Below are 27,614 nucleotides of genomic sequence, written 5' to 3' on the forward strand. Positions count from 1 at the left end.
CACACAGTAAGCGCTCAATAAATAAGATTGAATGAATGAATTCTTCGAGGTGCTCTACCGCAATTATGTAATCAGTGAAATACCACTGTTCGATTGTGACGCAGAATCCTAGTAGAGAGAGCATGAGCCTGGGATTCAGAAGGACCTGGGTTCTAATTCCAGGTCTGCCGTGTGACCTTGGGCAAGTCACTTAACTTCTCTGCACCTCAGTTACCTCATCTGTAAAATGGGGATTAAGGCTGTGAGCCTTATGTGAGACAGCAACTGTGTCCAACCAAATTACTTCGTATGGAAAGAGCCCTAGTTTAGGAGTCAGAGGTCATGAGTTCAAATCCCAGCTTTGCCACTTGTCAGCTGTTTGACTTTGAACAAGTCACTTCACTTCTCTGTGTCTGTTACCCCATCTGTAAAATGGGGATTAAGACTGTGAGCCCCATATGGGACAACCTAATCACCTTGTATCCTCCCCAGTGCTTAGAACAGTGCTCTGCACATAGTTAGCGCTTAACAAATGCCATTATTATTATTATTATTATTTGCTGAAAATGGGCTCTTTCCAACCTCCTGCTAGTTTCCCAAACCATGAGATCATGCCCCCAGGCACAGTCATGAATCCTTGAAAACCCCGATCATATGCTGCCAGGAACAAGAGTGGGATGTCATTATGTTCTCTAGTGCTGCTCTCCCACTTCCTTCTATTTCCATTTTCCTATCTCCCTCCAAAAAGAGAGAAACCAGATCTTCTCTGGATCCAAGCTTCCCATCACTTGGTCTGAGTCAGGTCAATCAATCAATCACTCAAAGTTATCTATTTAATTGATACAATGAGCAGAGAACTGAATTTAACACTTGGGAGAGTATATCAGTGCAAAGGAGACATGATACCTGCCTTCAGTAAGCCTACAATCTGTTGGGGAAGATGGACATTAAAATAAATTATAGCTAGGGGAAGCAGCAGAGTATGAGGATGAGTACATGGGTTGTGTGAGTTAGGGGAGGATCAAAGTGATTAGTGGGTATGGACTTAAGGGCATAGGTGACACAGGAGAGAAGAAAACATATCTCTGAACACTTTTTTTTTCTTTTGGCTTCTAAAATGTTTGATTCTGGTGGGAGGAATCATAATCTACTATACTGTACTCTCCCAAGCACTTAGTACAATTCTCTGCACACAGTAAGTGCTCAGTGAATACCCCTGATTGAATAGATTGGAGATATGATCAAAGAAAGGGAGTCTGTGGGCCCCCTCCACTAGACTGTAAGCTCCTTGAGGCAAGGATTGTATCTATCAACTCGATTGTACTGTACTCTCCCAAGTGCTTAAGCAGTGCTCTGCACAAAACACTTAATAAATACCATTGATTGATTGTTCCCTTAGTAACTTTTACCCACCTTTATTCAAACATAAGAAGTGCTGACTTCTGATATGAGAAATACCTCATAGTACCCACTGGCACTAGAACTCACACTACTTATCTCAGTTGTAAGCACACTGGCAACCAGAACTCAGAACCCAGTGTGGAAACCAGTATACTGGAGCAGAAATGTTAAATTTCGAAGCAAACAAGTGAAATGGAAAAGGGCTTTGGACTGTTAAATGTAAGAGCAAAAGAAAGCAATAATAGAGTGAGCAGAGACTTTATTAGATAAGTCCAATAGAACAAACAAATGCAGAGTAAAATCAAATGCAAAGGACAATGGAGACAATGAGGAGAGGGTACAATGTGAACAGAAACTCTCTCTACATGATGTATGGCAGAGGTGATCTGAGAGAAAACACAAGCTCTTAGAACAAACCACGACAGAGAAATCTTTTGAAAGAATATCTACATTATCTAGATGAAAAGAAAAACTGCTGCATTGCAACAATAATAATAAAAAAAACCTCCTCCATTCTTTGTCTACCCAGTACAGAGGCTTTGGTGGAAGATACCTTAATAATTTGGCAGAGGGAGAAAGACAGTACACAAAGCTGCATGATGACATTCAGCCCTATCCATGACTTTAATGGGATCAAATCCACTAATAGATGCATCTCAGCAAGGTTCAAGGATAGTAAGGAGTATGGGAAAAGTGGGTGAAGGAAGATTCAAAAGGCATGTCAAATGATTTTTCATGTTCAGGTTTACTGCAAAAAGAAAAAAAAACACACAACAAAACTAATGTTATCTGGATCCTTGTCCTTTCTTCCACTGATCCACCTCTCATTTCCCTACTTGGTCATACAGTCTCTCCTAAATTTTCAGTTTTTTTCTATTTCTTCCTCACCTGATGCCTCTGCTCAACTGTCCTCAGTTTCTTTTTCTAATCCCAGCTCCGCCACTTGTCAGATGTGTAACTTTGGGCAAGTTACTTAACTTATCTGTGCCTCAGTTACCTCATCTGTAAAATGGGGATTAAGACTGTGAACCCTACAAGGGGCAATCGAATCACCTTGTAGTCCCCCAGAGCTTAGAACAGTGCTTTCATCATCATCATCATCAATCGTATTTATTGAGCGCTTACTGTGTGCAGAGCACTGTACTAAGCGCTTGGGAAGTACAAGTTGGCAATACATAGAGACAGTCCCTACCCAACAGTGGGCTCACAGTCTAAAAGGGGGAGACAGAGAACAAAACCAAACATACTAACAAAATAAAATAAATAGAATAGATATGTACAAGTAAAATAAATAAATAGAGTAATAAACATGTGCAAACATATATACATATATACAGGTGGTGTGGGGAAGGGAAGGAGGTAAGATGGGGGGATGGAGAGGGGGGCGAGGGGGAGAGGAAGGAAGGGGCTCAGTCTGGGAAAGCCTCCTGGAGGAGGTGAGCTCTCAGTAGGGCCTTGAAGGGAGGAAGAAAAATATGGAATGCTTCACGAATTTGCGTGTCATGTTATGTGCTTTGCACATAAGCGCTCAACAAATACCATCATTACTATTAAATAAGCCCAATAAGCCATCTGTTCTTACTACTACTAATAATAATAATAATAGAGAAATACATAATAGAGAAGCAGCATGGCCTAGTGGATAGACTGTGGGCCTGGAAGTCAGAAGGGCCTGAGTTCTAAGCTTGGCTCTGCTACTCATCTGCTGTGTGACCTTGGTCAAGTCACTTAACTTCTCCACGCCTCAGTTACCTCATCTGTAAAATGGAGACTGAGACAGTGAGTCCCGTGTGAGACATGGATTTTGTCCAACCTGATTGTCTTGTACCTACCCAGCACTTAGAACAATACCTGGCATATAGTTAGTGCCTTACAAATACCATTATAAAAAAATAATAAAATTGTTATTCATGTTCTTAAAATATGTCAGGTACTCTGTGAAGCAGAGAAATGAATACCGTATAATTAGATCAGACACAGTCTCTGACTTACATGGAGCTCACAGTCTAAAATGTTTTATCCCCAATTTACAGATGAGGAAACTGAAGCAGAGAGGTTAAGCGATTTGCTCAAGATCACCCAGCAGGCAAATGGTGGAGCCAGAACTAAAATCAGGGTCCTCTGCTTCCCAGTCCCATCATCTTCCACTAAACCATGTTGCTTCCATGTGTTAGAGTACTGACTTCAGTGTTTATAGGGTACAAGGCTCTAAAATCATTTGTCCTGTCCATCCTTATCTGGCCAATGGAACTTGTTTCTACACAGTAGGGTCTCTTCAAAACTGGACTGGAAGTCAGAAGGACATGAGGTCTAATCCTGTCTCTCTGCCACACCTCATTTAGGTCAAATAAGTTGAAGCCAAGGAATTGTTAAGAATAATCTTTAAGGATATGAAACACTTTCAAAAATGGATTGCTGACAGATTTCTCCTCAAGATTCACTGAGGAACAGACAAAATAAAATGCATTTTTTCAAGTAGAAGAGAATTTACTGTTCATACAAAAAAGGACTTGATGATCAGAATATTAAGCAAAGAAATTATAATGATGGAGTCTCCCACCAGAAACAATGATGAGCCTTCGCCCTGTTTCAGGACTGAGAACTTGTATAGAGGCATTGACCATAGTGCTGATGGCTTGCCCAGCACCATTCTCGCTCTCTCAATAGGCTATTAATGGAGGTCGTGGACATTCCATTATTTGATATTTAAGAAAAGAATAGATAGCTCCTTGTCTTGGAAAATTTTGTCTTCCTCCAGTCTGGATACAGGTGTTACCTCATGAGCAACAAGGTGAAACATCAACTGTATGTGCCTTAAGCCATCCTTATGGAAGATTCATTCTATCACATTTATTGAGCACTTACTGTGTGCAGAGTACTGTACTAAGCACTTGGGAAATGAAAATGTTTCCCAGTATTCTATGTCCCTTGATGATGTAAATGCTAGCTAAACAGTTTTCTGGTCAACATCAGAAAACTGAAAGGATGAACAGCCTGGGATTAAGTCATGTGTCCTTGTTCATGCCTCAAAGTCTATCCACTTGACAGCTTTAGTTGAGCTTGTTGTACCTCAGGGCTGTCTTTCTTATCTGGTCACCAGCATAGCAATGGTTTTAGGATTGTATTGAGACTACTTAACCCTTTCCCCCATCCCTCCCCACCCCCCACACCTTTATAAGGCCTTTGAGGCTGGTAGAGGGAGAGAGGTGATGCTTTATGAGAAGCAGCTGGCTCAGTGAAAAGAGCCCGGGCTTGGGAGTCAGAGGTCATGGGTTCTAATCCCACTCAAAACTCACAATTGGCCTGAAAAGATACATTCAAAAGTCAGCTGATCCTATAGTAGCCAATGCATCCCCTTCTCTCTCTCTGTGAGGTAGGCAGCACTTTTATAATAATAAATCCATCTGAGCTGTCACCTCAGTGATCATTATACCAGAACCAGCTTCCCTGGAGGGAGATTGGGAGGTGAGTGCTGTTGGGAAGAGAAGGCTTTGGCACTTCCCTCAGAAATGGAGCTTTAAACCTACATACGGAACAAGCAAGGTTTATCCCAGGCAGCCCAGCCAAAACGAGGTCTACTGCACACAATTAATAAACATTTCTGTAGGGAGGAGTGAGACTGGCAGGATCCCCAGCCAGATCTCTAGGCCGGTACAGTATCAACAATGAAAAGCACAGCTCCAACTCTGCTCAGCCACAGCCAAGAGAAACTGTTAGAATTAAATCAAAATTCACCACAGCAGGGGATGATCAGCTGCTCAGCCATGGATGCTGGATTATTTTTTGGATGTCCAACTCGTAAACCAAACAGGCCTGGGGTTGAGGGGTGAGGTTAGCCTCACAGCTGCTTAGCCAGGCTGGTTAGCAAGAGGAGGCTTTAGTCTTCCCAGCCCACCAGGTGAAAATGTTTTCCTTCAAACTGCACTGGCAGCTAATCCTCTTTAGTGAAAGCATTGCAGCTTCACTAGACAACGTTTTGTGACCCTAACCTCCACTCCCCTCCCTTCTCCATCCTCTCTCAGTGCAGTCTCTGCGATAGACCAAATGTAGCCCCGAGGGACAGTAAAATGTCTGCCAATGTCATTACAGGGGAGAGGTGCTAGCTTGCCGGAGGATAACACACTCTGTAGCCAGAAATTTTTCAGTGGTAAAAATTCTGGGACAAACTAAATCACAACAGGCCCACAGGGTGTATTTCTGAGGTTCCTACAGGCAGAGGCTAACATTCTGTGCCTCTAAACCTTCATGGAAAGGAGAAATGGGTATTTTCCAAGACCAACCATTTTATTAAATGCAAAAACGCACCCACAGTTTTACTGCTCATTCTTACTGCCCATTGTTAACTAAAAGCAACAGGCATGACTCAATGTGGCTTTTCGGAGTGAAATGACAGCATGCAGTACAATTAGTTTTCTGTGATTGCATCAGAGTTTTAAAGTGATAGGGATTTTCATTTGGGCTTTAAGGTACTGGCTGACAAATGCTGCCCACATTCGCTGTTAAATGAATCAGGATAGTGTAGCGTAGTTCACAGCAACACTAAAACCAGTGCCGCCTCAGCAGGATTTGGAGCTCTTGATTCATGCCGGTGCAACATTATGGCTGAATTACAGTGCTGCAGTGCTTTATTTGTAGGCGTCCCAGAATGTTTTTACTTCTGTGTAATTCAGGACATAAAGACTGTTTACCGGAGCCAAACTATGCGAGGATACACAGGATAGAGAAATAGCTTAGCCTTTTAAGTACAGCCAGAAATCACGCTACATTGCTATAGTTCTATATGGGACTTCTTAAATTTAAATTACTTAAATACATCTTTAAATTATATATTATATGTTATTTATTTATATTAATATTTGTCTCCCCCTCTAGACTGTAAGCTCTTTATGGGCAGAGAATGTGTCAGCTAATTCCATTGTACTTTCTCAAGTGCTTAAGTACAGTGCTCTGCACATAGTAAACACTCAATAAATACCATTGGTTGATTGATTTTTTTTACCATTCTTAATCTCAACATTTCTCATCCAAAGTATAAAAAAATTGTTATGATTATGAAAATCATTTTTTTGGCATAGGCCTTAGAAATCAAATGTACTCCTTTAACCATGGGCAAGACAGTCTTAATCTGTCCAAGGCTCCATCAACGCACAATGTGCCTCATTCATTCATTCATTCAATCATATTTACTGAGCGCTTACTGTGTGCAGAGCACTGTACTAAGCACCTGGGAAGTACAAGTTGGCAACATATAGAGATGGTCCCTACCCAACAGCGGGTTCACAGTCTAGAAGGGGGAGACAGACAACAAAACATATAAACCAAATAAAATAGAGTAATAAATATGTACAAATATACATATATACATATATACAGGTACTGTGGGGAGGGGAAGGAGGTAAGGCAGGGGGGATGGGGAAGGGGATGAGGGGGAGAGGAAGGAGGGGGCTCAGTCTGGGAAGGCCTCCTGGAGGAGGTGAGCTCTCAGTAGGGCTTTGAAGGGAGGAAGAGAGTTAGCTTGGCGGATGTGCAGAAGGAAGGCATTCCAGGCCAGGGTGAGGATGTGGGCTGGGAGTCGACAGTGGGACAGGTGAGAATGAGGCACAGCGAGAAGATTAGCGGCAAAGGAGCAGAGGGTGCAGGCTGGGCTGTAGAAGAAGAGAAGAGAGGTGAGGTAGGAGGGGGCAAGATGATGGAGAGCCTTGAAGCCGAGGATAAGGAGTTTTTGCCTGATGTGTAGGTTGATTAGTAGCCACTGGAGATTTTTGAGGAGGGGAGTAAAATGCCCAGAGCATTTCTGCACAAAGACGATCCGGGCAACGGCGTGAAGTATGGATGAAGTGGAGAGAGACAGGAGGATGGGAGATCAGAAAGCAGGCTGATAGAGTAATCCAGTCAGGATAGGATGAGAGATTGAATGAGTAGGGTAGCAGTTTGGATGGATAGGAAAGGGCAGATCTTGGCGATGTTGCGGAGGTGAGACTGGCAGTATTTGGTGATGGATTGGATGTGAGGGGTGAACGAGAGAGCGGAGTTGAGGATGACACCAAGGTTGCGGGCTTGTGAGATGGGAAGGATGGTAGTGCCGTCAACAGTGATGGGAAAGTCAGGGAGAGGGCAGGGTTTGGGAGGGAAGATAAGGATTTCAGTCTTAGCCTAGCAATCAAAGTCTAGTTTAGGTTTCTAATCTTGCCAAAATGAGGTTCTCTGTTAAACAACCTCTGGAAGAAGGAAGAAAGTTCAGGTTAGCCTCCATTCCCACTTAATCAGAGCAGGATGGTGTTGGCAAGTATGGGACTCAGGTCTCTAAAGGAGAATAGCAAAATGAATCCTGGGATGAATTGGTATGTGAAAGAAACAACTTGGATGATGACCTATCGTGAAATGGTTCCCAGGGGGAAAGACAGGCACTGAGTGAGGAACTGGGTGACCCTTCTAATCTTCCTAAGGCAGACCTCCTCCTTTCTTTTAAAGAAATGCAATTCCACCTGCAGTCTTTCACACCACCCGAGTCTATGGAACAGACTTTAAAAAGGAAGTTCAATATGTCACAAATCAAAATGATGTCATCTGGCCTTCATTTCCTATTAAAGAAATTTAACACCACTGCTACAGGAAGAGCAAAAGTCTGCATTTTACTAGTCTCAGTCTAGTAAAGATCTCTTAGCTTAACTAAATTTAGCTCTCTTCCCCTCTTCAAAGCCCTATTGAAAGCTCACCTCATCCAGGAGGCCTTTCCAGACTGAGGCCCCAGTTTTCTTCTGCTCCTCCTCCCCTCCCCATAGTCCCTACTCCCTCCCTCTGCTCTACCCCCTTCCACTCCCCACAGCATTTGTATATATTTGTACATATTTACTACTCTATGTTATTAATGATGTGTATATATTCATAATTATATTTATCTGATTTGATGGTATTGATGCCTGTCTATTTGTTTTGTTTTACTGTATGTCTCCCCCTTCTAGACTGTGAGCCCATTGTTGGATAGGGATTGTCTCTGTTGCCAAATTGTACTTTCCAAGCACTTACTACAGTGCTCTGCACACAGTAAGCACTCAATAAATACGATTGAATGAATTGAATGAATGAATGAAGGACCAACATGAATGATCAAGACATTTGGACTGCTGAGGTGCCTTTTAATAACTTGCGTTATCTTTATTTTTCCTCTTCAGTGTTACAATGGCACATCTTCACATAAGTATTTTCAGGGAAGTAATTTACAAGCACTTAATTATTGGTATTTAACCAGTCTAACATTTTCCTTTCTCTAGAGCCCATTAAGCTTCTATTATCATATTGTACATTTTAATCAAGTGTGGCTTGCTGTAAAGCTCATCTGAACTATGGCAAAGTTTACCCAAATTATTAGACATCCTCTTTGCTCTGTCTGTTCCAAATTAGATTATGTATACAGGTCTGTTACATCAGCACATGAGCATATCACACATTTATAAACGCTTTACCTTGTTTTAATTATGTGTGTATTCTTTTTTTATATGATGCATTCATTTATCCAAAATGCTTTCAGACCACTTATCTCATTTTATCTTCACAGCAGCTCTACCATGAAAAGTTTTATAGCAAATGGAAATAGGATTTTTTTTCTCTTTGGATTAGCTACCAATTCTACAATATTTTATTTCCTTTGGTCCATCCCATAATGGGCAAAACCAAGGGTCTCATCTAGTCATCCCTTGGAAGATTCCACCTACCCTTGTCGATTCACATCATCATCATCATCAATGGTATTTATGAGTCCTTATTGTGTGCAGAGCACTGTACTAAATGCTTAGACTACAAATGAGTTGGCAGATATATTCCCTACTCACAGTGAACTAACAGTCTAGAGGGGGGAGATAGAAATTATTATAAATAATGTATAATATATAATGTATACATATGTACCTAAGTGTTGGGGGATTGAGGGTGGGACAAATATCAAATGCCCAAAGGTCACAGATCCGAGTGCACAGATGAAGTTAGAAGAGAAAGGGAGCCAGGGAAAAAAGTGTTTAATTGGGGAAGATCTCCTGGAGGAGATGTGACCATAATAAGGCTTTAAAGGTGGGGAGAGTGGTGGTATGGCATATATGGCTGGGGAGGGAGTACCAGACTAGAGGGTGGATGTGGGAAAGATGTCAGCAGTGGGATAGATGAGATCAGAACACAGTGTAAATTGGTACTAGAGGAGAGAAGTGTCGGGGCTGGGCTGTAGAAGGAGATCAGTGAGGTAAGGTAGGAGAGGGTGAGCTGATTGAGTGCTATAGATCCAATGGTAAGGAGATTCTGCTTGATACAGAGGTCGATGGATAACCACTGGAGGTTCTCGAGAAGTGCGGAGACAGGGATTGAATTTTTTTTTTTAGAAAAACAATCTGCGCAGGAGACTGGAGTAGGCACTTGTGTGGAGAGAGATAGACTGCAGGGAGGTCAGCAAGATGGCAGGTGCAGTAGTCAAAGTGGGATAGGATAATTGTTTAGATTGGCACAGTAGTGGTTTGGAAAGGACAGGATAGATTTTAGCAATGTTATGAAGATACAATCTACAGGATTTGGTGACAGATTGACTATGTGGGTCGAATGAGAGAGAAGAGTAGAGGACAACAACCAAGGTTTGTGAGATATGGAGGATAGTGGTATTGTCTTCAGTGATAGGAAAGATAGGGAGAGGATAGGGTTTGGGTGGGAAGATAAGGAGTTCTGTTTTGGACATGTTTAGCTTAAGGTGCTGGTAAAGGCATCCCAAAAACAGGAGGAAATGCGAGACCGAAGAGAAGGAGAAAGACCAGGGATGGAGATTCGGATTTGAGAATCACCCACATAGAGATGATAATTGAAGCTATGTGAGAGAATTAGTTTCTCCAAGGGGATGGGTGTGGAGAACAGAAGGTGTCCCAGAATTGAGCCTTGAAGGACCACTCCACCCCCACCCCCCGCTGTCAGAGAGTGGGAGGCAAGAAGGAGCCTGCAAAAGAGACTGAGAAGGAGCACTCAGAGAGATGAGGAGAACCAAGAGAGGGCAGTGACAGTGAATCCAAGGTTGGATAAAGTTTCAAGAATAAAGGGAAGGGCCACAGTGTTGAAGGGACCTGAGAAGACTAAGAGGATTTTGATAGAGTAGAGGCCATCAAATTTGGTGAGAAGGTAGTTATTGGTTCATTCGTTCAATCATATTTATTGAGCGCTTACTGTGTGCAGAGCATTGGTTACCTCAGAGAGGGCTGACTCTGGAGTTGAAGGGGGTAGAAATCAGGTTTTGGGGGTTCAAGAAGAGAATTGGAGAAGAGGAAGGGAAGGGAGCAGGTGTAAACAACTCTGTCAAGAAGTTTGGAGGAGAATGTTAGGAAGGAGATGGGGCAATAACTGGAGGAAGCTGTGGGGTCAAAGGAGGGTTTTTTTGTTTTTTTTTAAGAACAAGGTACACATAAGCATGTTTGAAAATAGTGGGGAAGGAGGTTTTGGAAAGTGAATGGTTGAAGATGGCATTTATGGAGGGAAGAAGCAATAGGGCAAGTGTTTTAATTTGGTACGAAGGGTTGGGGTCAAAAGCACAGGTAGTGGGGGTAAATTTTGAGAGAAGGCAAGGCACCCTGGTTTCCATCCCATGCACTTCACAGAAACTATTCACCAATGACCTCGTTTTTGCCAAATCCAATGGCCTCTACCCCAACCCAATCCCCCATGACCACTCACCTGCCTCTGACACTGTGGACCATCACCTTTTTCCTGGAAACAATCTATAATCAGCTTCACTGACATTGTCATCACCTGGTTCCCCTCCTGTCTCTTAGGTTGTTGTTTCTCAGTTCCCTTTTGCCGGCTCCTCCTCTGCCTCCGCCCCGCTAACTGTGGGTATCCTTTCATGTTCAGTTCTGGGTCACCTTCTTATTGTCCTTATTTATAAACTCCCTCTTAGTAGTTGAAGCTCTGGGAGATAATATGTTCTACAGCTCTAGGTGGGTGATTCACAAATCTACCTTTCCAACCTTGACCACTCCCTGCAGTCTCACGTGTCCTCCTGCCTTCAAGATATCTCTATCTGGATGTTCCACTGACACATCAACCCTGCTTCACAAGCCTGCAACCTCTGCATTATCCACAGCTCATGTCACCCATTTAGCCAGCATATTCAGCCTGTCATGAAATCATATCAGTTCTGGTTTCACAGCATCACTTCACAACATTGCTAAAATCCATTCTTTCCTCTCCATCCGATAATAATAATTGTGGTATTTGTTAAGCACTTACTATGTGCCAGGCACTTTACTAAGCGCTAGGGTGGATACAAACAAATCCGATTTGACATAGTCCCTGTCCCACTTGGGGATCATTGTGTCAATCCCCATTTTCCAGATGAGGTAACTGAGGCAAAGAGAAGTTAAGTGACTTGCTCAAGGCCACATAGCAAACAAAGGATGGAGCCAGGATTAGAACCCATGACTGTTGGACTCCTGGGCCCATGCTCTATCCACTAAGCATGCTGCTTCTCTATTCAAGAAGTCATGTTGCTTCTCTATCCAAGCTACTATCATGTTAATGCAAGCATTATTCATATCTCACCTTGACTGCTGAAATCAGCCTACTTCCTGACCTGCCTGCCTCCCGTCTCCCTTTTCCAATCCCTTCTCCCAGTCAAAGACCACTTTTCTAAAAAAAAGGTTCAATCCCCACTCCTTAAAAAAACCTTCAAATGATGCACATAATAATAATAATAATTTAATAATAATAATAATAATTTTGGTATTTATTAAGTGCCTAATACGTGCAAAGCACTGTTCTAAGTGTTGGGGAGGATACAGGGTGATCAGGTTGTCCCATGTGGGGCTCACAGTTTTAATCCCCATTTTCCAGATGAGGTAACTGAGGCACAGAGAAGTTAAGTGACTTGCTTGCACATCCATCTCTACAACAATCAGAAACTCTACAATTGACTTTAGGGCATCAATCAGTTCTTCCCCTCCTACCTTTACCTCTTTATCTTCTACTGCAATACAACACACACCCCTCAGGGTCACACCTGGAGAGTTTCCAGTACTCAGCCGCTAGCAAGTGGAATGCAAGCTGCCACAAGTCAAAACTCAACTGTGCTGGGCAGCAGTAGCATTAGAGAAAGTCGAGGGTGGAGGCTCAGGTTTACTGCACAGAGGAAGGCAATGGTAAACCACTCCTATATTTTTACTAAGAAAACTCTAGAAATACACTACCAGAACGACTGCAGATGAAGGTAGGGCATTCTGGGAGAGATGTGTCCATGGAGTCGCTATGGGTCGGAGATGACTTGACAGCAGAAGACAGGACAACACCAACACACACTTCACTCCTCTAATTCCAACCAACTCACTATACCTCCATCCTATCAGCCTCACCAATGATCCCCTGCCCACATCTTCACTCTGCCCTGGAACTCCCTCTCTCTTCTTGACTCTCCCCACCTTCAAAACCCTATTAAAATCACACCTCCTTCAACAGACCTTCCCTGACTAACCCTCAATTCCCCAATTTTCCCTCCCTTCTGTACTGTTTATGCACTTGGATCTGTACCTCTTAAGCACTTCACATTCACTTCCACCTCAGCCCCAAAGCAGTTATGTTCCTATCCTTATGTTCTATTATCAATTCATTTTAAAATAATAAAAATAATAACAAACACCACAATTATTATTACTAAGCACTTAATATGGACCAAGCACATTACTAAGTGCTGGGTTAGATAAAATATCAGGTCCCCCATAAGGTTCACAGTTTAAAAACAGTGCTTTGCACTTTGTGAGCGCTTAATAAATGCCATCAAAGAAAAAAGTAGAAGGGAGAACAGGTATGGAATCCCATTTTACAGATGAGATAACTGAAGCACAGAGAAGTGAAGGGACATGTCCAAGGTCATACAGCAGACAAGTAGTGAAGCTGGGACTAAAACACTAGTCCTCTGACTAGGGTTCTAATTGTATTTTCCCAAGCACTTAGTACAGTGCTCTGCACCTAAGTGCTCAATAAATAGCATTGATTGTTTGATTGATTAATCTGACTCCCAAGCCCGGGTTATTTCCACTAGGCAACACCGTTTCTCATCTGGTTCTAGCCTGTGAGTTCTTGAATCAGTCAATTATACTTATTGAACGCTTACTGTGTGCAGAGCACTGAAGTAAACACTTGGGAGAGTACAATATAACATAGTTGATGGACACATTCTCTGCCCACAGTGAGCATGCAGTTTAGAGGGAGAGGCGGACATTAATATAAAGGAATAAATCACGGTTACGTAGATAAGTCATGTGGGGCTGAGGCAGGGGAGAATACGAGGTTTAAATGCAAGAGCAAGGGCATCACAGAGGGAGTGGAAGAAGAGGAAATGAGGGCTTAGTCAGGGAAGGCCTCTTAGAGGAGATGTGCTTTTAATAAGGCTTTGAAGGTGGGGAGAGTGATCATCATCATAATAATAATTGCGGTATTTGTTAAGCGCTATGTGTCAAGCACTGTTCTAAGTGCTGGGGGGGAATACAAGGTAAACCAGGTTGTTCCACGTGGGGCTCACAGTCTTCATCCCCATTTTACAGATGAGGGAACTGAGGCACAGAGAAGTTAAGTGATTTGCCCAAAGTCACACAACTGACAAGTGGCAGAGCAGGATTAGAACCCATGACCTCTGACTCCCAAGCCCGTACTCTTTCCATTGAGTCACACATCTGTAGGATAAAAAAAAATGGGGGCATTCCAGGCCAGAGGCAAGGTATGGGTGAGAGGCTGGGGTCGAGGTAGATGAGATCAAAGTACAGTGAGTAGACTGGCAGTAGAGGAGCAAAGTGTGCGGTCTGGTTTATAGTACAAAATCAGAAACGTACAGTAGGAAGGGGCAAGGAGGTCAGGGAACGTGATTTCCAACTCTATATATCGTTGTGAGTATGGAATGTGTCTGTTATATTTTACTCTCCAAAGTGCTTAGTTCAGTGCTCTACAAACAGTAACCGCTCAATGAATACAAATGATTGATTGATTGTACTCTCTCATGCACTTAATACAGTGTTCTGCATGAAGTTAAGTGCTCAATACATGCCATTGATATATTGATAATAATAATAACTACAAGGTAACCAGGTTGTCCCACTTGGGGATCACAGCCTTAATCCCCATTTTACAAATGAGGTAACTGAGGCACAGAGAAGTTAAGCAGCTTGCCCAAGATCACATAGCAGACAAGTGGCAGAGCCAGGATTAGGACCTATGTCCTCTTACTCCCAAGCCCGTCCGCTTTCCATAAAGCCACACTGTTTCTGATCCACCCAAAATATATTTTTGGCTACCAGTTAGCCCTTAGCTGAAGCAACAATTCCAGCAATGAGTTGGTAAAAATTAATCATACCATTTTTTTATGGCAGTTGTTAAGCACTTACTATGTGCCAGGCACTGAACTAAGCACTGGGGTAGATGCAAGCTAATCAAGTAGGACATAGTCCATGTCCCATATGGAGCTCACAGTCTTTTCCCATTTTACAGATGAGGTAACTGAGGCCTAGAGAAGTTAAGTGGACTTGCCCAAGGTTGCACAGCAGAGAAGTAGCAGAGCCGGGATTTCCTGGAAACAGCACAGTTTCCTCTAATGCTCTTTAATTTACTCAAGGACCTGTTCCATCAGCTGGTTGAGATACCAGAATAATGCAGTTGGAAATGCTATTGCTTCTGGCCATAATCTATCAATTGCTTAGTTTTGGGATATCCAATTCCCAAAGACACTGAATTATTTTGAGAAGCCTGTTTACCTTTGATGTGAATAGAATTAGCCTTAGACACTTAAGCCTTTATGGGAAGTTTTATTGTCCAAGGCAAATATAACCTGTTAAGATTTATAGGCTTTATTAACAGCAATAACCACTTTACAACCAACATCAGTAAATCAGGGTTTATTGAGAACTCTACAATTTTAATCTGTGGAAAACCATTAAAACGTCACATTTTCATTGGACATAACTCCTAACTTTTATGAAAGATAGATTTTCCATTTAATTGGTGAGTATAAAAAAGTGCAGTTCAGGATAATGAATTGTTTTGAAAACAGCAAATTGGTTTTGGCTAAACAGCAGGAGTAGTGCAGTAAATTTGTTACATTTAGCTAAAACTGTCCCTTAGATAAGGTTAAAACTAATTGTGAGGTCAAACATGTTCAGTTAGGCTGCCTGTGGGATGAACCCATGCCTTTTAGGTGAACTTGAATTATCATACTTACCAATCTTCAAAACGGCTGTGTTTTTGACCTATTATCTTATCTCTAATACATTACATAAGTGTCTGGTTTACTCTATATATGGGCTTTCAGATTCCCATAAAACATTTATTTTCTGTGCAGGAAATAAATTGGTAATTATTAGTCTTCCACAACTATCTTCAAAGAGCATTAACTATGGGCCTGAAAAATGCAGTCACCAACACAACAGTGGTGACTATGTGCTTTAGACCAACGCTGATGTGCTAACAGCTAAATATCCAAGAGGCCCACCCATAGAGGCAAAACTAGGCTGATGGCAGGCGGCAGAGAAATAGAGGGGTCAGACTGACCCCTCAAAGCGCTTAGTACAGTGCTCTGCACACAGTAAGCGCTCAATAAATACGATTGATGATGACCCTTTCCTTTGCAGAGCATCAAAGCATTTGACTTTAACCATGGAGGAGTTACCCATTAACACAACTGATTTCACCTCTAGAGTTTAAACTAGTTGTGGGCAAGGAATATGTCTGTTTTTGTTGGTGCACTGTGCTCTCCCAAGCGCTTAGTACAGTACTTTGCACACAGTAAGCACTCAATAAATATGACTGAATGAATTAATTAATTTTGGAATATTCTCAAAGGATGTTTCTATTTTCAGGACTACCTCCAACTCCACTTAAGCAGCATAGCTCTGTGGAAAAAGCACAGGCTTGGGAGCCAGAGGTCATGGGTTCTAATCTCGACTCTGACACTTGTCAGCTGTGTGACTTTGGGAAAGTCAGTTAACTTCTCTGTGCCTCAGTTACCTTATATGTAAAATGTGGATTAAGCCTGTGAGCCCCACGTAGGACAAACTGATCACCTTGTATCCCCCCCCAGTGCTTAAACAGTGCTTCGCCCATAGTGAGCACTTAAAAAATGCCACCATTATTATTAAGGAGAACAATCCCTCTCTTGATTGCTGCACAGCATCTTGCACTGGTATTTCAACAGTTCACTCTTCTGATGAGTTGTTTGAAACTGTTTTTGGCCTTTTTTTTTTACCTATTAGACTTGCATATGCCTGCTTTCAGTTCTCCATATAGCAGTTTCAATGTTGATCATCTGGGCCAGTCCAGAACCTTGATGTGGTAATAATGATAATAATAATGATGGCATTTATTAAGCGCTTACTATGGGCAAAGCACTGTTCTAAGCGCTGGGGAGGTTACAAGGTGATCAGGTTGTCCCACAGTGGGCTCACAGTCTTAATCCTCATTTTACAGATGAGGTAACTGAGGCCCAGAGAAGTTAAGTCACACAGCTGACAATTGGCAGAGCCGGGGTTTGAACTCATGACCTCTGACTCCAAAGCCCATGCTCTTCCCACTGAGCCATGCTGCTTCTCTAATGGATGCCCTGCTATTGGTTGTTGGCTATTGTTCAGCCTGGCCTAGTGGAAAGAGCATAAGCCTGGGAATTATAGTACCTGGGTTCTAGTTTTGGCTCTGCCACTTGACTGATGTGAGATCTTGAGTAATTTACAACTTCTTTGTGCTTCAGTTTCCTCTTCTGAAAACAGCCCTCCTCCATCAATCAATCAATGAATCATATTTATCGAGCGCTTATGTGTGCAGAGCTCTGTACTAAATGGTTGGGAAAGTACAAAACAGCAGAGTTGGTAGACATGTTCCCTTCCGACAACAAGTTTACAGTCTAGAGGGCTGTGAGCGTCATATGGAACAGGGATGGGATCAATCTGTCTCTCTTGTGGCTACCTCAGCACTTAGAACAGTGCCTGACACATAGAAACTACTTAGCAAATACCACAATTATTACTATTATTGTTATCATTATTATTATTATTATTATTCCAGACTGTAAGCTTGCTGTGGGAAAGGAAGGAGCCCATTGTTGGGTAGGGACCGTCTCTATACGTTGCCAACTTGTACTTCGCAAGCGCTTAGTACAGTGCTCTGCACACAGTAAGCGCTCAATAAATATGATTGAATGAATGAATGTCTAGCAAGTCTGTTTTATTTTTCTCTCCCAAGCACTTAGTACAGTGCTCTGAACACAGTAAGCATTCAATAAACAGAACTATTTGATTATTCATAGGTGATGTAAATTAAATTGCTTAAACTGGGTCTGACTTCTGTAATAGGTCTAGGTCTGTACAGCCATACAGCATAACTTTGATTTTATACAGATTACAGTGTACCTGGCAGTATAATCTAACTAGCTAGCCCCAAATCTAACTAGCTAGCCCTAACCTATCACCACAGCTACTAATGTAAATTTTTCTCCCTCTTATCTTATCTTGCTTATATCCTACTGCAACCGAATCCACACACTAAGATCTATCACCAACCTGCTATTGCTGTATGCCAGGCACTGTTCTAAGTGCTGGGGCAGATACAAGAAAATCTGTATGGATATGGCCCCCGTCGCTCACGTGGCTCACAGTCTTAATCCCCATTTTACAGATGAGGTAAGTGAGATACAGAGAAGTGAAGTGACTTGCCCAAGGTCACACAGCAGACACGTGGTGGAGCCGGGATTAGAATCCATGTCCTACTGTCTCCCAGGCTCGTATTCAATGCACTAGGCCATGCTGCTTACAGATGGAGCCCCAAAATACCATTATTTGACTTAAAATACTGATATAAAACATTGCATCATTCTGTAAAACAAAATGGTTTCTGAGATACTTTACCCAAGAAGCAAACTACTGTTAGCCAACTCAGTGCTGTGAGGTATGCAGGGAAATGTGGGCATATTTGGCTGCAAATCTGGCCCATCACTTAATTTTCCCTGCCCTGATAATAAGTGTCCTTGTATGTAAGACAGGAACTGGGCAAGAAAAGCACAACTAAAAATGAATGTAAAGGAGCATTTCCCCTTCTCTGACTTTTATCAGGTATGGAATGTTCAGGTTCATTTCTATGCCCGTTTCCTTCCAATCTGAGCAATCCCCGAGATTTGAATGATGTCCAAAGAGTGTACTTACTTCCTAAACACGCAAGTGTTGGTGTATTTTCATCTTTTGCAATTTATCTTCTTCTGCATTTGGCCCTCCAGTTACAAGATGCTACAGTAATTTGTGCGAAGTTGAGCTATAAACAGCTCAGGCTGCTATCAGGCTCTTCTTTCAATTTATCCAGAGTGGTAAGCAAGAGCATCATGCACTGAGCTCTGGCTTGCAGTAATGGAAATGCAACTACCATGCAGCTATGTTTGAATCTGGGATGCAGGTCCAAATGGGAATCGCATTCCTACTGAACAAATACGGCAAAGAAAGTGTTCTTGTATCAGTTCTGTGACCTTCATGCGCCACATCTTCAACGAGCTCTGTACTTTAGGGTTTTCCCGAGTGGGCAACATTATTATTATTATTGCTATTCCTACATTGCTAGAGCTTCTTATAGTCCTGTGGAGCAGGGAGTTTACATTTCAAATTGGTTTCCGCACCGGAGGGTAGCATCCCCAGGAAACCAACATCCCTGAGGGAGCCTGAGGCTTCCAGGTCAGCCTCTTTACTGAATGGGGCTAAAGTCACCCAGCACATCATGATCATCAATCATATTTATTGAGCACTTACTGTGTGCAGAGCACTGTACTAATCGCTTGGGAAGTACAAGTTGGCAGCATATAGAGAAAGTCCCTACCCAACAGTGGGCTCACACTCTGAAAGTGGGCTCACAGTACATCACTTCACATGACTCGTTCAATATGTCTTCCTAGCGTGTAAACAGGTGGCTTTGATTGCAATAGCATGTGCAGGAAGAATGGAATGTAGGGCCTGCATTCACTTCATACCTAAACCCGGGACGCAGCTTACAGGCAGAATTCCTCTCCCACTCTTCCAGCAGTGAGCTTCCCAAAGGAGATAGACAAATCTTACAGACCAGCAAATCCCTAGCTTTCTTCTTTTCCAAATAACCAGTCTGAGGAACAATTGGCACTACAGTCCAAGAGCAGATTTTTTTGATGTATGTACAGACATGCACATACACACACACACAAATGCACATGCGCACACAAAGGCCCCCTCAATAGGGTCAGAAAATTAATGCCAAAATGGAGCAAGGAATTCATCTTACCTCTGCAGTAGGCACTCCCTCTGGAGGACGGCAGTGCAGGACAATCATGCCTTCAATAGGAACTTCCTTCCCCTGTGGATCTTGCTCAAAGTTTTTACGTAAATCTGCAAAAAGGGACGGCAAGTTGGTCACCTCTCTCACCATGCGGGACGATCATGTTTGCTTAAAGTGCAGAAAAACACCATTCTGGTTGCCGAAACCAGATACTTCATCATCATCAATCGTATTTATTGAGCCCTTACTGTGTGCAGAGCACTGTACTAAGCGCTTGGGAAGTACAAGTTGGCAACATATAGAGACAGTCCCTACCCAGCAGTGGGCTCACAGTCTAAAAGTGTCTAATACTAATAAAAGTCTAATACTTGACTGTGAAATTTCATGGCGTTAGCATAGTCTGCCTGAACAATCAGTTGGTTATTTGAAATGCAGGGTGGCTGGTGAGGGAAATCCAATCGTTTAGTTATCTGCAGCGAAAGAGAATGGCAAAGCCAAACGATTCTGAGGATATGCCAGCATTTGCTTGGCACATAGTAAGCACTTAAATACCATCATTATTATTATTGTTATTCTAGACTGTGAGCCCACCGTTGGGTAGGGACCGTTTCTATATGTTGCCAACTTGGACTTCCCAAATACCATCATTATTATTATTGTTATTCTAGACTGTGAGCCCACTGTGGGTAGGGACCGTCTCTATATGTTGCCAACCTGGACTTCCCAAGCGCTTAATACAGTGCTCTGCACACAGTAAGCGCTCAATAAATACGATTGATTGATTGATTGTTATTATTATTATTATTTGGCTTGAAAACTGCCATACCCAGCTATTGCACCTTCATAATTGTTTTTTATTACTGGTTTATTAAGAAATGGACAATTTATTTTTAACCTGCTCCACTTTCTTTGGCCTCCAGGACCCTGAAATATGATAATAGAATGAGATTACCTCAAACTTTTTATTTCTAACCTCAGAGAAGGGGCAGCATTGAAAAAAAAAATCTGTAACCTATCCAACCAGACGTACAATTTAAAAAGCACAGCGCCCTCCGGCCAGAGAACAATGTTCTGCAATTGTACAGTGCCCTTCATGGGGAGACTCGAGGCACTCTACAAACAAGTAGCCCCATTAACCTTTTTCACATGGACAGATGAAATACTGAAAGGTTAATTGGTTTGCCTTTGGTTATAGAGAACATCAACACAGAGCCCACAACAGACCCTGGAACCTCCAGACTCTTGATCTCTGACTGCTAACCAGTGGAAGCACTCTTACTGGGGTAACAGGGCATATGGGCAAGGTTGGCAAAGAGGCTTATTTGTATCACCTCCCATCATATCACGCACTTTATTATAAGCTATCTTGGCCTTTTCTGCCTTGGAGTCATCAAAACAACATTTTGATAATTCCACAGCATGTGCATAAGTCTTGTTGTCACTTGAGTGTTTGGAATACTAAGGCCAAGAAAGATTATTTACAATACTTCCTCAAAGTAACGGATGTTTTTTTCCCCTGACAATATATTTTTCTTCAAATGGAGTGTCTCAAATTACAGGCGGTGGATTTATTGATTTAATTTTCTTCAGTGCTTACAATAACATGAAATATGTTCCCCTTAAATAGCAGAGTCCTTGAATCAGTTATGTCTTTATACATTTTTATAAATACATTAAACTCACTTTTAGCAAGCCAGAAACACTCAATGAATAAGCAGCTCAGAAGACCATTGATTGTCCTTCAGGATTTTCCTTTTAATGTTTTGTTTTTCCCCCTGTGGGTAGCCAATGCCCTTTCCCTGGGTTATATTTATGGAGTTATTCATTAGCACTTGTGATTTAAAGCTACTCACAACAGCTTGCTCTGGTAGCAGTGCAGTAACAAGATCCACCTTTTCATTTTCTCTCCTTTCCAATGAGTTCTAAAGAACAGATTTCTGCTATTCTGAGTCCCATAAATTGCTACAGCCCTTTTAACTTATGATTCAGAGTTCCCAGCTCTCAGTGCACTGTAACACTCCACCTGATGTAATAACCATTCTCTGAGTGAGTGTTGCTAGGAAATACTCAGATTTCCCTGTACAGTAAGACCTGCAGATTCCCAATTTCATTTCCCTTGAGCCAAAAATCCATGCTCCAAATCAAATTACTAGGTTGTTCATCAGAAACAGACCAGGTAGTGAGACGGTCTCTAACACAAAAGTCTAGAGAGACTGCTATAATCAATCAATCATATTTATTGAGCACTTACTGTGTGCAGAGCACTGTACTACGAACTTGGGAGAGTACCAATACAACAGAGTTAGTAGATACATTCCTGCCTGGTTGTGGGCAGGGAATGTGTCTGTTTACTGTTACATTGTACTCTACCAAGCACTTGGGACAGTGCTCGGCACACAATAAGGATTCAGTACATACAACTGAGTGAATGAGATTACAGACTAGAGGGGGAGACAGACGTTAATATAAATACATAAATTATGGATATGTGCATAAGTGCTATGGGGTTAGGGGAGTGAATAAAGGTGTAAATTCAGATGCAAGGGCAATGCAGAAGGGAGTGGGAGAAAAGGAATGAGGGCTTAGTCAGAGAAGGCCTCTTGGAGGAAAAGTGATGGTTCACTCAGTCACACTTTTAAGATTATCCTTGTTCTGGAAGACACTTCAGTGAAACTCATTCCCATCAAGGCAAGCAGCATGGCCTAGTGGCAAGACCATGAGCTTGGGAGTCAGAGGACATGGGTTCTAATCCCAGCTCCGCCACCAGTCTGCTGTGTGACCTTGGGCAAGTCATTTAACTTCTCTCTGCCTCAGTTACCTCATCTGTAAAATGGAGATTAAGAACTGTGAACCCCATGTGGGACAATCTGATTACCTTGTATCTATCCTGGTGCTTAGAACAGTACTTGGCACACAGTAAGCGCTTAACAAATACTATTATTATTAGTATTATTATTAGTGGAAAGTGCATGAGACTCATTTAGGAGACCAGGGTTCTGGTCCCATTTCAGTCACAGTTCTGCTCTTGGAAAAGTCATTCGCTCAAATCACTGGCACTTATTGAGCACCTTCGTTCAAGGTATTTGCTAAGCACTTAATACGCCCCAGGCACTGAACTAAACTCTGGGGTAAATATGTGCTAATCAAGTTGGACACAGTCCATGTGTCTCATGGGGCTTAAAGTTTTAAACCCCATTTTACAGATGAGGTAAATGAGGCAGACAGAAGTTAAGTGATTTGCCCAAGGTCACACAGCAGACAGGTGGTGGAGTCGGTATTACAACCCAGGTTCTTCTGACTCTTAGACACATGCTCCATCCATTAGGCCATGTTGCCTCCCCTTCTACTTGGGAAGGGCACTCCAATAAGAACTTGGAGGAGTACAATAGAATTAGTAGACATAACCCCTGCCCTCAAGGAGTTTATAATCTACCAGAGAAGATAAATACTAAAGTAAATTTTATGTATTGGGAATAACAGACTGTTGTGATCATCTTGTATCTAGCCCAGTGAATAGCAAATTTAGTACAGAGTAAGCACTGAACAAAATTAAAATAGAAAGCCAGGTATGAAAGATAGTGATAGGCACAACAACATCAACTCCCATTTATGTTTTCCTTCCTTTACCCAGGGTTGAAGGTCAGAATTATTTTAAAAAATGTAGGACTCATCCAGTCTACTCCAAAATGCACCATTAGATTGAATTAAGGGAGAATAAGCAATTAAAATGACTAAATGTTCCCCCTGTTAAGTCCATTTAAAGGAAAAAGAAATGATAGAAACACTTTCTAAACTATCAGTGTTTCCATTACGTGTATATTTGTTCTATTCTCAAAATAGAAAAGCTTAGTTCAAGGCAGCTTCCATTTTCATTTGATGTACATGGATGACTCACCTGTGAGCCACATAGCACAATCAAGCCCTCGATATTGGTATTATTGGAGGAGAGGGATACAGCAGATAAGGGAAATCACTAGCTGATGCAAAATTTTATTTTATGTCTTTGCATCTCCTTAACCAACATATTATTTAAGAGATGCTATGGAGTAAGCCCCTTGAGGGCAGGGATATTGTCTACTTACTCTAGTGTGCCTCCCAAGTGCTCAGTACAGTGATCTGCATACAATAGGTACTTAACATCAATATGTGGGTAGCAACACTGACTAATGGTCATAATCATCTTCCATTTATTACATTCCCTAGGTAGGTTCCCCAAACGAACAAAGTATCTAAAAAGGCAAATAACTAAAGCAACGGTAAGAAAGAGAGACAAGGGGCTCAGGTAACCCACAAATCATATGAACTGTCTCTGGATGATTGTCACCTGAAGTTGCCAATAAACAAAAACTGGGGTTACGTGGCCCATTAGGTAGATTCTGGGGAACAAATTACCCCATCTCACCCCAGATCTTATTTACTTCATCTTTCATTTTCATTTTATGCTGCTGTGTTACAAAAGTAATTTTAACACGCAGGGAAAAAAAAATCAATAAAAATTCAATTCGAAATAATAGTACTTTGCTGCTCAGCAGCACCAGGGAGTTATCAGCTCATTCAATGTTATGGCAGTTAATGCAATGAAATAAAAATAATTTACTCATTCAAACCAAATCAGCTGACAAAAAAATCATAGTCATTTGTTAAGACTGCAAAGGAATGGCCTTAATGTCCCATTAATTTACCCAAGTCTACTGGTATTCAAATCAATCTGCCCAATAAGCCCCATCTCAAGGAAACAGAAAGCAATGTTTGTCTATTGAAAGGAACTCAGTTTCGCTAGATCCAGATTTTATTGTTACTTTCTAGAATTTTTTAATTGTAAATTACATTGCTAAAGAATTATACAATCTTGGGTGAAATACCATTTTATAGTTGATGCCTTGGATTCATCTAAATAGCATGATTAAAAATTAGTCTGAGATTAATGAAAGATTCTTCTCATTATATCTACTGAAGGCTTGGTAACAGAAACTCTGAAATAGTTTACAATTTCTTAAACTAAGCCTCAAGGAATGCAAAAATAAGCTGGCCATTTAACTAAAGAGGAAATAGCAAAGCCATAAGACAAATCCTAAAAAGCTTCAAGACACAGTCCATTACATTACCTCAAAAACTTCACTATTTCCACTGGGCTTGCCACCATCTCTTTCCCTGTGATCAGTCAGTCAGTGGTATTTCCTGAGAGCTTACTTTGTGTAGAGCACTGTACTCAGCACTTGGGAGAGTACAACATGAGTTGGTAGACACTTTCCCGGTCCACGAGGAGGTAATATTAAAGAGGGAGAGACAGGCATTAAAACATGCTTTGGGCCTGAGGGTGAGAAGACTATCAAGTGCTTAAAGGATAAGTACGTTGATTCTACTGAACTTAGATTTGGTCAAATAGCTTTGGAAACAAGTGCTGAAATGAGGTAACCACTATTTTCTTTATACCTCTTTTCATCCTCTCCCATGTTTCCTTCCCGGTCATTTAGGACAATATGGATAGGAAAGGAGAGAATTGTTGAAATAACCTTCAGCTCTCACATACTGGAATCACCCTTCCAGTGATCCGTCACTTGGAGGGGAAGTCGGGGGCCAAGGTAGCCCAAGATATTGCTTCTTCAGTCACTGATCGGCATCTAGATTTGAAATCACAGGGCTCATTATTCTGCACTCTCCAAGGTTACAGCTGTCCCTTTGGCTTTCAAAAAGAGCTCAAACAGACCCTCCCAGAAAGAACCACTAGCATTTCCATGAGGCTGTATCAGGTATTCCTATATGCTTAGAGTGATTATGGTGGCATAAAGGATTTCACAGGCCTTAAGTGAGGATGGTGAGGAGTTACTTTTTCCTTTCATTGCTCAAGGGCATTTTGAGGTGCCAGCAACTTCAATAGCCAGTCTACTTGAATTCCACTCTGTAAGCCCCTTATTTAGGATTGAGCTGTTTTTGGTGATTTTCTTTAAGCACAATTTAATACTTTTGCAGGTAGAACCCACATGGGGGTGGATGGAATATTAACCAAGGGTAAATGCTTACTTAGTTCAGTAAAATGTGAGGAAAGATTAGGCAGGTGTGGACACAGGCCATGGGGCTCTGGGACTAAAGGAGTATTCATGGCCTTCACAAGGGAGTTGAAAAGAAGAAAGACTGGGCCAAGCGCATAATGCTTACAAACAAAAAATAACCAATCATGAAAAATGGAGTATTTTGCATCTTGAAAATCATACAACCATAGAAAGTAACAGATGTAGTAATGTGCCTTTCTAAATTAGCCTTGAAGGAACCAGACAAACCCACAAGTCATGTGGGAGTGAGGTTCAGGAGAGTGTCAAATACCAAACACTGTGGAGTTTTCTGCTTTGGGGATTTTTTTTAAGGGTTAAAACAATCACTTTTGGGATCCAGTCTTGGTTTTTTCCAACGCAGGCAGTTAATTGGATACCCAGCATCTACCTAGCACATTACGGAACCATAGAGTATTGATGAAAACAAAGACAACGGAATGGATTTGCTCACATTTGGACATCTGTTTGGGCAGAAACTGTGAGCCCCATGTAGGACAAGGAGTCTGTCAAACTTGATCTTATAACTACGCAACACTTAGTACAGTTCTTGACACATAGAGCTTAAAAAATACCAAAATTTTTAGCATTAATAACAATATTACCTAATAATAGAAAGGCTATGACTTCGACAGGGATTGTCTCGATTATAATTGCTAATTATTTAAAAAAATAGCTCACTTCCTCTGGCTCATTTGTAATGAGTAAAGGTGGGAAACTGTAAAGTCTGCAATGTCTATGACTAGTTGGCAATTTGCAGGAAGAGAAGCAGTATGGCCTTGTGGGAAGAGCATTGGCCTTGGAGCCTGGACCTAGCCACTTGCCAGCTGTGTGACCTTTAGCAAGTCACTTAACTTCTCTGTGCTTCAGTTTCTTCTTCTGTAAAAGGAGGATTAAATACCTGTTCTCCCTCCTCCTTAGATTTGAGTGCCACATGGGACAGGGACTCCATCTGACCTGATTAAGTTCTATCTATTTCAGTGCTTAGTACAGTACTTGGCCAAAGTAAGCACCCAACACATACTACTATCATTATTATTGTTATTAATATTAGGATGAATTTACTTTTTTATTATATTGATTTTGTAGGAATTATATGGGACTAAGATTCTTCACATCATCTTGTAATTGGAATGGTAAAGAAGTAGCAACACAGAAACACAAATATCATCTTGATCTGGAAGGCTTCAAATAACTGAAATGATTTGGAGTGACTCTGTTTGAAAAAGCTAGTATGGGAGTGAAGTTTCTAGATCAGACCAACCAAAGCATATTGGCTATGCAAATTTCACTTTCCAGAAACATTAAAAAGTAACTCAGGCTTGATAAACAAGAAACTCATCAGCTAATAGTTTTTATTTGACTAACCTCCTTCCCCTCCATCTCCCAGGGGCCATGTGACGACCATTAGCTGACCCCCACCCCAACCCACACTCAAGGAGAATATAAATGTCCTTTAAGTTCAACCAACAAAAATGAAGGTGGGCATGTATACTGGGCGCAAAATTAAATTTTCCTAGATCCAGAAATATGTTGCAAATAGCTATTCACTCATTATACCAGACCTACTGACATGCTAAAAACTGCTGATGGTCTCAAGTAAATCTCTCTTGTCTTGTAGTTCTGTATAATACTGTACACTCAAAAGGGCAGGGATTGTCTCTGTTGCTGAATTGTACTTTCCAAGCACTCAGTACATTTCTCTGCACACAGTAAGCGCTCAATAAATATGATTAAATGAATAAAAAGATGCTATTTTAATAAAACCAGAACAAATTTTATCCTCAGCCCTTTGATAGCCAAAGAAAAAGGTTATTTACCCTTCTGAGCATTCAAAGGTGCCTCCATGGTCATTTCTTTATGAAGTAAACCTCTTGTAGGACAGAAAGTTTATGAAAAATACAACAATGCAGG

General features: G+C 41.6%; 1 protein-coding gene across 1 annotated transcript in view; it reads right to left on the bottom strand.

Annotated features, from left to right (window-relative positions):
* The window catches only part of UNC5D (unc-5 netrin receptor D), a 558,705-nt gene that overhangs the window by 199,655 nt on the left and 331,436 nt on the right, over nt 1-27,614 (bottom strand). The window contains exon 5 of the mRNA XM_038747340.1: nt 19,660-19,763. Coding sequence (XP_038603268.1) covers nt 19,660-19,763 — 104 coding nt within the window. The remainder of the gene's footprint in view (nt 1-19,659; nt 19,764-27,614) is intronic.

This window comes from Tachyglossus aculeatus, chromosome 5, assembly GCF_015852505.1.
Source record: "Tachyglossus aculeatus isolate mTacAcu1 chromosome 5, mTacAcu1.pri, whole genome shotgun sequence".
Taxonomy (NCBI): Eukaryota; Metazoa; Chordata; class Mammalia; order Monotremata; family Tachyglossidae; genus Tachyglossus; species Tachyglossus aculeatus.